Source organism: Chinchilla lanigera, unplaced genomic scaffold (genome assembly GCF_000276665.1).
Source record: "Chinchilla lanigera isolate Chin_1 unplaced genomic scaffold, ChiLan1.0 scaffold00070, whole genome shotgun sequence".
In the NCBI taxonomy this organism is placed as follows: Eukaryota; Metazoa; Chordata; class Mammalia; order Rodentia; family Chinchillidae; genus Chinchilla; species Chinchilla lanigera.
This window is the reverse complement of record NW_004955471.1, coordinates 8,786,910-8,798,628: the sequence shown is the minus strand read 5'-3', so window position 1 is coordinate 8,798,628 and position 11,719 is coordinate 8,786,910. Positions and strand designations below refer to the sequence as shown.

The 11,719-nt window shown below is 44.1% G+C and overlaps 1 protein-coding gene across 1 annotated transcript; it reads right to left on the bottom strand.

Annotated features, from left to right (window-relative positions):
- Positions 1-3,681: 3,681 nt before the first annotated feature.
- Fgg (fibrinogen gamma chain) lies at positions 3,682-11,719 on the bottom strand. The gene is made up of 10 exons (XM_005400931.2): positions 11,577-11,719; positions 11,437-11,481; positions 11,062-11,245; positions 10,857-10,950; positions 9,191-9,321; positions 8,769-8,902; positions 7,739-7,923; positions 6,012-6,289; positions 4,429-4,598; positions 3,682-3,904 (listed from the first exon to the last, which is right to left on the bottom strand). The coding sequence occupies exons 1-10, from the start codon at positions 11,652-11,654 to the stop codon at positions 3,890-3,892; spliced, it is 1,314 nt and encodes a 437-aa protein (XP_005400988.1). The 5' UTR covers positions 11,655-11,719; the 3' UTR covers positions 3,682-3,889.

Here is an 11,719-nt window from a genome sequence, read left to right as displayed (position 1 = left end):
AGGAAAGCTACTGACCCCAAAAGCTGAAGCACAGATACACTATATTGATAAATAATAAGTTACAATTAAAGGGAAAAATAAAAACTTGAATAAGAAGAGAAATAAGTGGAGTGGGGGTGTACCTCAGTAGTGGAGCACTTGAGCCTGTTCAAGGCCCAGGCACGGTGCAACAAAGAGCACAGCAGAGACCTCAGCAGTTATTCTCAAAGTATTTATGGCAAAGGACCAATTTTCTTAGAGGTTTCACTCACAGACCTATTCTTTTACAATAAGAATAATTACTCAAGAAATGATACAAAATAAGGATATACAAAATTTAGGCTCAATTTTTATTATTACAATCAAAAGACATAAGATTACATTTTTTTATTGTTGTTGTTTTTTTTTCCGGTACCGGGAATCGAACTCACGACCTTGCGCTTACCAGGCAGGCGCTGTGCCGCTGAGCTAAATCCCCAGCCCCAAGATTACATTTTAATAAATGCAATCAGAACAAATGTCACACCACAAAGCCTCTGCACGCTAGTTCCTACCCTTTTGCACTGAATTCGGACCAGGGACAGTGAACTCAAGCGCAGCATTCCAACACTGACACACAAAGCTCAGCGCAACTTCTGCAATCTAAAAACACTCGTACGCACAAATGCATGGTGAACACAAATGCAAGGCAATAAATACATCTTCAACTTCTTAGAATGGTTGTTTATTAAGGGGAGGATGGGAAGGAAAGGAAATGGAAATGAATGACAATCAATCAAGAGATTGATCTAGGCTGGGCATGGTGGTAAATGCTTGTAATCTCAGAGCTCTGGGAAGCTGAGGCAAGAGGATCAAGAGGCTCAAACGTTCAAACATGGTCGGGGTAATTTATGGACTCAGCAAGAGTTGGTCTCAAAGTAAAAAATAAAAAAGGCTGGTGATGTAGGTCAGTGCGAAGGCCCTGGGCTTCACTCCCAGTGTGAGAGCGACAGAGAGAGACAGAGACTGAGACACTGAGACACAGAGACGCAGAGACAGAGACTGACCCTGCGTAGATCCACGAGAATGGGGTTTGAGTATGATTAGGTCAACTTCTGCACACACACACACACACACACACACACACACGCATGCACACACACAAAGAGGCAAATGAAATTAAAATCTTTTCTCCACCTTGAGTCCCTTTCATCAACTTCTTTTTCTTATACTTTGATTCACGTTACTATTTTAAACATTTTTCTACTCACTCATTCTCAGCATTTAACTAATGAGAAATCATCAGGCAGACGTGCCTTCCCCAGGGTTAAATGTGCCCTTTGGTTTTCACCCTTCTCATCAAATAAACCAAAAGTATCTAGTATACACCCCTTGGCTACTTTGTAACTGGTTAGCATCAGAGTGAAAGAGCTGAAGATCCTCAAAGATCTCGAGCATGCCCTCTATACCACAGTTCTTCCTTTCTGCTCGCTTTCAACCTAACCACACACCCGAAACATAACCTGTGAAGTGTAACTGTTAAGCTTAAGAGGAATTGCAAAAGGCTACAACATTTCAGAGTCAAGTGTTAAAGCTACAACATTTTAGAAGTCAACTTTTTAAACATTTCCAAAGTTGATATTTAGCTAATAAGTATTTATTCCCATCTGTTGATTTACGAGCTTTACCCTGTAGCAGAATGCCTTGAAATCTTGGCACCAGAACTTTCTTTTTTTTTTCTTTGTGGTACTGGGGATTGGAGCTAGGGCCTGCACACTGAGTGATATCCCTAGCCCCTTTTCTTTCCTTTCTCATTCCAGACAGGTTCTTGTTAAGTCTCTAAGTTGCCCAAGCAGGGCTCCTAGTATGATCCTTGTGCTTCAGCTCCCAGAGTGCTGGGATTATAGGTCTGCTTTCGTTTCTTGTTGTGCTGGAGATAGAACCCAGGGCCTTCCCAAGTGCCAGGCGCCAGGCAGGTGCTCTACCACTGAGCTACAACTCTAGTCCCTTACTTCTTGCAAGTTCCTTTGTAGGTTTATCAAAATGTGAGACCCTGCACCTCAGCTTTGTGTTTAGTCTCCCCATTTTGCAGTAAGATGACTTTGTCTGCCCTTGAAAAGCGAAAGGAAGAGTGGAGCAAGAATTAGCTCTGATTGGAGCAGTAAAGAAAAATGATCTGTCTCTCCGAGGACTCAAACTCTTCATTGAAAAGTAGGTATTAGATTGATTTATGAAGACAGTCCTTTTAACTCCTACTTTGTGAAGACAAGATCCACTTCAGTCTGGAAGGATTTTTATTTCTTAAACAGTAGCCCCTTGATGTTCACCACTAGATATTTATAACTAGGCAAGTGGGGATTTGAGACTAATCTATCTTTATCTGGCTTTTGTAAGTGACTACAACATTAAAATACGCTCATTGTAACAAGTCAAAGTACACAGAGGTATTCAAAGAAAAATCTGGAGTCCCTTCTCCCCAATAAACATTGGCTTGTCCAACATACAGAGCGATTATATGCACTGCTCCCCGAACAGATTTTATAGATTCACAGAGGGTATCCTGCTTAATTCTGAGTTCAGAAGTACTGTAGTTTGCAGCCTGACAAGGTGGCAACAGGGAAGGCAGGATCCAAGAGAAGGAACAGCAGGAGGCCGCTGCCAATGTCCTGGACTCCAGTGGTGGCCACGGATATAGAAGGAAGTGACACGATAAGTACTTGACAGGCTCGATCAATAATCAGATATGGGAAGGAAAGAAAGAGGAGACTGGAGGGTGAGTGACTCGGGAGCACGAGAACTAGGAGGAAAATGCAGGGTTGGGGGAGAGGAGGGTGCTGAGGGCGTGGTGCGCTGAGCTCCCACACCCAGCATGGCAGTCACTACCGCCACGGCCTTTGGCAGACGGCACTGAATGGACGAATGAATGAGCGCTCAGGGTGCTTGAGCAAGTGAATGCAGGAAACAGTGAACCCAGGCTCCTTCCCAGTGCCTCACAAGAACTTGGAGCACACCACAAGGTGCTCTGCTGGTTTCTCTTTATCTCCTCTATAGGATATCTTAAAATCAGGACTCCTGAGAAATAGGCAGTGAGGACTGGGAAGAAAACCTGCGGAGACAATGAGAATCGGTAGCCAAAGCTTAGGACTTTGGAATAAGCAGATCTTTCCTTCATAAAAGTAAGTCAGTACTGTACATAGGCCACCTGATGCCAGGTTACCTAGACTTACTTGCTCCTTAGAAAGTTAGCAATTTTTGGACCCAAGCTACTAGAATCTGAATCACTCTGGTTCCAAAGGCAAATAATACTACCTTCTGCTCACCTCCCAGTTCAACAGTGAGAGGGTGGAAAGACTGTTACCTAAAGCTCTCTGCTATGTCAGGCCCCTCAGAGTGCCACATATGATGGCCAGTGCTTGGAGCGTCCTCAGCAGCAGTCTGCCTCCAGCTGCCCTGAGTATCTCACGCCTCTTAGTTATGTGACTGCATCGTGTGCTTCTCTGCCCATATCAGAATGCCCTTTGGGTCCCTGCACCTTGGACGCCTTCTACCCCAGGGAGGGCCAAAGCTGTGACTCCTGTTTCCTTTGTGTCCCCCTATTCCCCAGGGGTCAGGTGCAATGTTTGGAATAAAGTGTGAGCTCAGGCTCCACTGATGACGTCCCCATCGTAATAACAGAACTGATGAAGAATGATGGTTTCAACTGCCAATGAAAGATACCATGTATCTAGTCTTAGGAAACACAATGTTTATTGAAATGCACGTAGATAAATTATCACCGGCATAAAACTGCTAATGGAGTTTTCAACATGAGTTTGGTTTATTCTTAGAATGAAGTGAGGCTTTGAAAGTCCATTGTCCCATAGGAAAAATATTCTATTTCTCTGTTCAGATAAAGTCCTTTAAAAAAGCAAATCACTTTTGAAACCGTCTTTTAAACGTCTCCAGCCTATGAATATATAACAAAAAATACGTATTAAAAAGATATACTTCTTTCTGTGTAGTAAAAGAATTAAATACGAATGCTTTAGAGACAATACACATAGGAAACTATTATAAACTCTAAAATTTTCTATTTTATTAGTATCTAGTAAAATTTTAAAGAACTTATATCAAAAACATTATGACAAAATGACAAGTGATCATAACAATGTAAAAAAGCCAACGAGTTTATTTTTATATCATTAAGAAATAAGTTAAAGTATTATCTTCTCAAATAAACAATTGTTAAATAACTCAGCTTTCAGTAATTCGGGAACATAGTGCAAAGGTAGTTTTAATTTCCGTTTAGGGCTGAATATCCTTCCAGGAGAAGTAAAATTAGTAAATACAGCAAGAAAAGACAGGAAGAAATCTGGAAACTTTCTGACATCTTGTGGGGGTCAACAGACCCTAAGAGGTCATTCCCGGGGCCACTCCGCGGGGCCACGCGACTTAGTCGTACTCTATCTCAACGTGGTGTACTGGGCTGACCTGTTTGGCTCCTCCCAGGTGGTGCTGCTGGCCTTCTCCGATGGACAGTCTGTTGAACGGGATTACCTTCATAGTGGTTTCCTTCATGGAATACCAGCGGGATTTCCAGGTGGCCCAGATAATGCCATTGTCATAGCCGTTAGGCGTAGATGCTTTGGAATAAGTGCCGCCTGAAACAGAGGGTCAAGGTACAGAACGCTGGTCCCACGTGTCCGTACCTCAGAAAGTGTGTGAGGAGCTATTATGAAGCGCATTGCCAGGTATGTCAACCTTACAGCACCACACACTAACTGCAAATATCCCTAAGATTCCTGGGATCTCCTTTTATAATTAAAGTAAATTACTGTTAAACGAACCCTTACGTCTAGGTCATGCTTCACACCACTACGAATGTAGGGCAAGAGCTCCAAAGGTCTCCCTTGGTCTCTCTCCCTGTGCTTGGCCTTCCTGGAGTCAGCTGTTGTGCACCATCTTTCCCCAGATGGGTTAGAGCAGCAGGAGCGACGATTCCTGGTCCGGCAGTCTGACGCCATCTCACAAGACAACTGTACTGGTCAGTCGGAGAGACTATGAGGAGCCTTCGACAATGGTTGTGGAGTGGAGGTTGACCGCTCCATTACAAAGCAGAGCTGAGGCCGATTTGCTTTCTTGTGCCTGAGCAGGAGAGCTCATGTAATTCTGTAAGCCTGACACTGCGGCGGACTAGAGGTTATCAGCGAGGTAGCCCTGGGTTTTATGGACACAGAAACCTCCCTGAGAGTTTTTTCAAACTGTATGGTTGGTACATTTCCCCAGTTAAAAGTGCTGTAGAAGCCAGAAGTTTACTTTAAGCAGTCTTTGAGAGGACTCTGAGCCGGTCAGTCACTAGGACTGTGCCCGCAGGAGGGAAGGCTGCTGGTCTGCAGATGAGCAGAGCGGGCATACCACGTGCGTCCCAGAGGCCCCACTAGCAGGGGGTCAAGTCAGTGTCCCAAACCGCTCCAGCCCTACAGAACCCACGGCCTCCCCAAGCCTCAAAGAAGAGTCTGCGAGCCTCAAGGCAGCTTCACCTCTCAAGCCTCGGGAGCCCAGCCCTTGTTAGTACTTCCCTGCTCCTTAGCCCAGCTCTCCCTGCCCCTCACTGCTTGCTGGTTGCGTCTGACACACAGCATGAGAAACTGACCAGGCTAATGCGCTAACAGACCCAAGTACAGTAGTGTCGGTCCCTCTGGATCACACACGAGGTGCGGGTGGAGTGAGCCCGAAGTCCCAGCTCTGACGGTAATAACTTCAGGCACAGTGACAAGCCGCTGGGAATTTTGCAGCAGGTGGAAGTCCTAGACAGGGGCCCATTTTAAGCACAAGCTTGGCATTACCCAATTCTGGTTCCAAATAAAGAGCTACAGAATTGAAGTCTTTACCATTACTACACATTCTTTATATCTATTCATTACTTTTTTTTTTCTGGTACCAGAATTGAACTCACTACCTTGCACTTGCCAGGCAGGCGCTGTGCCACTGAGCTAAATCCCCAGCCCCTATTCATTACCTTTTATAAAATATGTGCTACAAACTAATTCAGAACCTGAGGAAGAATGCCGTACCTTGGTAATAAATTCCATTGAGGTGGCCAGCATGACACTTATTCATCCACCAACCAGATCCGTCCTGTTCTGCACAGTTGCCTTCAAACTTATCATTGTCACTGTCCCAGGTACTGAACTGCATGCCGTTGTGGGATGTGAAGAACTTGTCACTAGGATCATCCCCAAAATCGTAGCCATCAAAGGCATCGCCAGCATCTCCGCCGATGAAGTAGGCATAGGTCAGGCGGTATTTGTCAGCCTCAGGGCCCACCTTGAACATGGCGTAGTCTGCAGTACTGTGAAGTAAGGAATAGGGACATCATATACTGGGGTCTCCTCAGGAGTCTCACAGCTTCCCTCTATAGGACAGATCTGCTTGCAATATGTTATTTAACTTCTTAGGACTAGAACAGATAGTATAGTATAATAGTAACGTTTTTTGCAGATCTGCCATGAAGAATGGGTATACAAACTAGTCTAGGGCTCATTAGAATCACCTAGGATGGGGCTACCCGCCTTCCAGGCACCCCAGTGAAAACTACAATCTTCATCTATTTGAATATTTTACTTATTGGGGCCTAATGTTAAATCAAAATGCACAGATGAATCTGACCAATTTCTGAGTTTCTACTTTCACTCCAGTGTTCAGCAGTGCATACATCAGAGATTATAGTAAGTATCTGATGGTGAGTAACCACTCATTAATATACCAAACCACGGGGAGATACAGCTCCATTAGCCTCTCACATCACTTGACAGCTGAGGTCCTAACAGGGCTTTTCTTTCCTAAGGATTTGGGATAGTGACAAGAAGGAGGGTTTCCTGGGACATCCCAGGAACAAAGGCATCTCCCTGTGGTCCACAAAACATGCGGCGTAGGAGTTAGAGAGAGAGAGAGAGACCCCCTTCTGGGAGACATGGCGAAGGAAGTCATAATTCGGTAGAGTAGAGGAAATAATGGGCTCTGGTGAATGAACAGAGATGCCCAGAGAACATTTATCCTCTTTCCTACTCCCTGGTACTTGGGAATAGGAGCTATTCTCACAGAAGAAGGTCTACTGACTATGCTACTTTCTGGGTTTAAAAATATCCTATGTGTTTGGAGATGTAGTATGTCTCATTCTTCCATAAGCATGAGAAGAGGGTCGGCTATTTTTATAGTCCCCAAATATCTCTGAGCCTAGAGGGAGCTCTAGCCCACCAAAGGAGCTAGCAGACTGAATTTCCGGGCCACCTCTGATGTGACAGAATGAGTGATCAATGAACAGGAAATCTGAAGAGGCTGAATTCACTTTTCAGTGAGGAGAGTCATAAAGGGGCTGAATTTCAGGGTAAAACTACCCAAATTCAAGTCCCAGCTCTATGATTTACCAGCAACGTGACCCTGGGCAAGTTAATCTCTAAACTGTGATTACTAACGATACCTGCCTCTTAAAATAGTTATTTGGATCAGATCAGATTCAATTTCATTCCCAATTCTGGTACCTATCAAAAGATCAGTATTTAGCTATGAGTCTACATGTTTCCAGGGTAAATAAATTACACCACAATAATCAAATCCATCATGGAAACAATATACCTCTTTGGATGGCCCACGAACTAATCTGATTCCTGCAGAAAGTGACTACTGGATGTGTTCTTTGCTTTTGTCAGGCTGTGTTTGCCACCGCCCTGATGATAGGCGGAGAGGAAACAGTGCGGAGGAGCTCTAGCACAACAGGTTAGAAGTTTCCTCTCCACAGTACCTGGTTCTGCCATTCCAGTCTTTGAGTTGCACCCTCAGTACATATGGGATTGCAGACTGTGTGCTTATCAAGTGAATCTTCTCATTCCCCAGCCAGAATTCGGTGGTGCCAGTAGGAGACAGATGTCCGAAGCCTTCTTTATACTGAATCCAGTTCTTCTTGAAATTGACACTGCCATCAAGCCTCTAATCACACAAGGACACGAGCAAGAGGAGAGGACAGATTATCAGTTTACATACAGGAAATATTATCAAGGTTCTGTCAAAAATATGCAAGGTAGGATTCTGTCAACTTCCAGCTCAAGGGCCTCAGGCGAAACACCCTTTTTCCTCAACTATCACATAGGAGTAACTATGCTAACTTCTTAGGGTTGCAGGGTGGATTACATGAGAGAAATAGAGGAACTACTTAAAGGACTGCCTGGCATGTGGTAAATTCTAAGTCAGTGGTAGGTCTTTAACAAGAGCCTAGCAGACTTTGGAGCTCAGGCCAGGTAACACTGATTCTTGGAGCTGTGGTGCAGTAATCACTCTTGCCTTTTGCGCGCCCCCTTGCAGGAGGGGCAGGCACAGCAACAGTGGCAAGAGGCAGAAGGCAAGAGGGGCTAGATCTGCAGGGGGTGCCGGAGACGGGCAGGAGCCACAGCTACATCCTCTAGGCAGGGGCCGCACGTTAGTACAATGGGGAGGCTTCCATCTTAATCCACCTGGAGAACGGGTCCCTTCTATTTCTTTGTCACTAAAGCACTCTGTGCTGTCATGAATTTACATCAGCCTTCCCAGCACCATCTTGAGTCAAAGCACAGACTGAAACCAGACTGACTGGAGTCAAATCTGACTCTGTTACTTACTACTTGTGTGACCTGGGGCAAGTTCCATAAGCTCTCAGGCCTGTTTCCTCCTCTGCAAGGGAGGGTAACAGCAATGGGGCTAGGGTGAGGGTTAAGGTTTGCAAGGTGCCTAGAAAGGTATCTGGCACAGGGTGGGCACAGTGCAGCATTTGGGGTGTTCACTGGCGAGGAGAACGCTACCTTCTGCAGCACAGTCCATCCATTGCCATTCCCCTCGATTTCGCAGTAGACTAAGAACTGCTGCTTAGCCTTCAGAGGCTTGATAAAGTAAAGTCCGCTCTCCTTGGCCCCCTTGTTGGCAATGTCTTGGCAGTCTGCAGAAGGAGAAGGGAAACTCTTACTGTGGTTTGAGATCTGGGTAAGCCTGTACCAACCTCAAGACTGAGCTTTGAACCTGTTGTAAATAATTCGTCTCCAAAGAAGTATTTTTCTTCTCGTATCATCCTTGTTTTCAAACTATTGTTTGCTGCTCAAGAAACGTCTGGGCCATTGGAATCCTCAGGTTGAGGGTCCGGGCGCTTTCCCAGTTATCTCCACCCAGCCGTCCCAATGCACCCCAACTCCATTCTTTTGATGAACTTCACCCCGACGCAGCTGCTCACCTTTCCCAGTCGTGTCGTGGATTTTCACTGTGTCTTTGCATGGCTCTTGGCACTGTGCTTCCAGCTGGGCCACCTTCTGCTTCAGGGTAATGATCTTTTGATTATTGGAATCATATATGTCCTGCAAAAATCTACAAATGGAATGATAACAGGAGATAAGATATTCCTTTCGAAGATCAGTTCTCTGTTTTCTCTTATTTTCTGCCTTATTCTTTCAAGAACCCTTTCCTGGTAAATTACTCCCTTCTCGATAAAACTAAAAATATGTCACTAAATTGAAGTGCATTTAAGTAGGTTTTTAGAAACCCCTCCTCAAAATCAATTAAAACAGGAATATAATCTTTAGAATCTTTTTAGCTAGAATAGAGTATATGGTTCTAACTCTGAACACAAATAACAAAGTCCTTGTGAATAAATAAAGGTCACTGTCAGTGGTCCTTCTACCTTTTACTTTATGCATAAGGAGCGGCAGATAAGAACCTACACGAGGGATATGCCTGGCTCAGAGGAAACGGAGGATTCAGAAGCAGTAGTCCATGCGTGCTGAACCCTTATTCCTTCTCGCTTGTGAGTCTACTGAGGATCCTTCTGTGGGCTTCTGTCTATAACTTACATGGGAGAGGTGTAACTTACACGGGGTATTATCGTACATTAAATAAAACAGACATTTTCTCCTTCCTCTTAGTGTTTCTAGTTACATTGCTTTGGAGAAGGTCTGTGAGACTTTTAGTACGAGCCTGTGTCTGCAGTTTCCACGGAGTTGCTCACAAATATTCTGAGATGGTAGAGAACTACTAGAATGCATAAACCTGCACATCTTTCTTTCTGTTTGTTTGTTTGTTTTTTGCTTTTGTTTTTCTTCCGGTACCAGGAATCGAACTCACAACCTTGCGCTTGCCAGGCAGGCGCTTTGCCGCTGAGCTAAATCCCCAGCCCCCCGTACATCTTTCTTTGAAATACAGAAATGGAGACAATCTATTGGACCACTTTCTCTAGTTGGTTTTAGACAATTTCTGCACTACAGTCTTCTTCAAGAATGGCTATAATAATGCTGGTTATAATGACAATAATCGCAACAACGGTAACAATGCCTTTTTGACACCAAAAGAGGAAATGTCCCTCCTGCGCTGCTTCTCGCTTGTGAGTCTACTGAGGATCAGTAGCCACAAGCCAAGCCACTGCTGATCAGTCTCTCACTCTGCTGTGAGTTTGATTTAAGAAAAACATTGGGAGAGAAACTGAATCTGTGTCTAAGACTCATGCTTAAGAGTTCGAGTACTTGGCAAGCTAGGGACATTTTCCTTAGAAACGGAGGACACATGACTGCAGCTTATGTACACACGATTTACACAGAGTTTTGCAACAGTTTGTTAAACTCAATCTCTTCAAATATGCTTTTTTCTGCTCCACTTTCAATGCAATTTAGTAGTCAATATCCTTCTTCCTTTACTTGCTTATTTCTTACCGCCAATCTGGTGACATTTTTATAAAGAGAATTTTGTCTGCAGCACACAAATTCCTACCTCCACTGGATTAAAGATAAGATGATGTCAACTGGGTATGATAAAAATAATTTTAAATCCCTAAGATTCCTTTCACTTAAACAAGGAATAATAAATAAAAACTAAATCCATCTTGGAGAGCAAATTAAAACCAAAACACTTACCGAATACTTGAGTCGTGTGTTAAAATCAGTGCTTCATATTTCATGATTTCCTCCATCATCTTTTTGGAATTCTGCGTAGCAGTCTCTATCATATCTGCAGTGTGGGATAGGAGACAGAAAAGCACTGTAGCAAATGCGGCAGCAAAAGCAACCGCAAAATAATTTATTGGATGATTCCCTCAGACAGTCATCTTCAGTCACTCACTTGGCTTTGCTGGTTCACTCGGGTCATAGCTGATCTGGATCGCCTTGATCAGTTCTTTGGTCTCTGTTGTTTTGTTTTCTGCTTGATGAAAGAGGTCCTCCAAGATCTGGAGGTCCTTGTCTACAGACGTTTGGTAAGTAGACAGGAAATCGGCAATCCCACAGGTGGTAGGGCAGAAGCTACCCTGGAAAAGAGCAATGAAGTGATTACGCATCTCAATAAAAGCCCTACTTCAAGCCTGGTCATAAAACAAGTGAAATCACGACTATATTTTTATATGCTTTAAAGTGTCACATGCTATTTGTAAAATAACTGTTCCTATCCTGTTTCCCTCTCCAGGTAAGGCAGAAAGCAAATCACATAAAAATAACTTACAAATCTTTCATCTAAGATGCAGCAGTTGTCTCTGGTGGCGACATACTAAAAGAGAAACATAGATATTTCAATAGTTTATCAGACTTTCTTATTTTTCAGCTTCCCACTTAAAACGTATGTTTTTGGAACAGCACACTTACTGCCAGGCAGGTTGAAGAGAGCAGTAAGAGAGAGGAGAAGTAGAGGATTACACTCCGTGGGTGCAAGGACCAACTCATGGTTTCTGGGAGCTCGGAGCTCCAAGCCCTGTACTCAGCTCTGTGACCTCTCGGGCTCCACCTGT

Coding starts and splice junctions, on each gene's coding strand:
- Fgg (XM_005400931.2), bottom strand. CDS start 11,654: ATGAGTTGGTCCTTGCACCCACGGAGTGTAATCCTCTACTTCTCCTCT. Junction 11,482..11,576: donor TCTCTTCAACCTGCCTGGCA/GTAAGTGTGCTG, acceptor TTTCTCTTTTAG/TATGTCGCCACCAGAGACAA. Junction 4,599..6,011: donor CAATGGAATTTATTACCAAG/GTACGGCATTCT, acceptor CCTCTGTTTCAG/GCGGCACTTATTCCAAAGCA.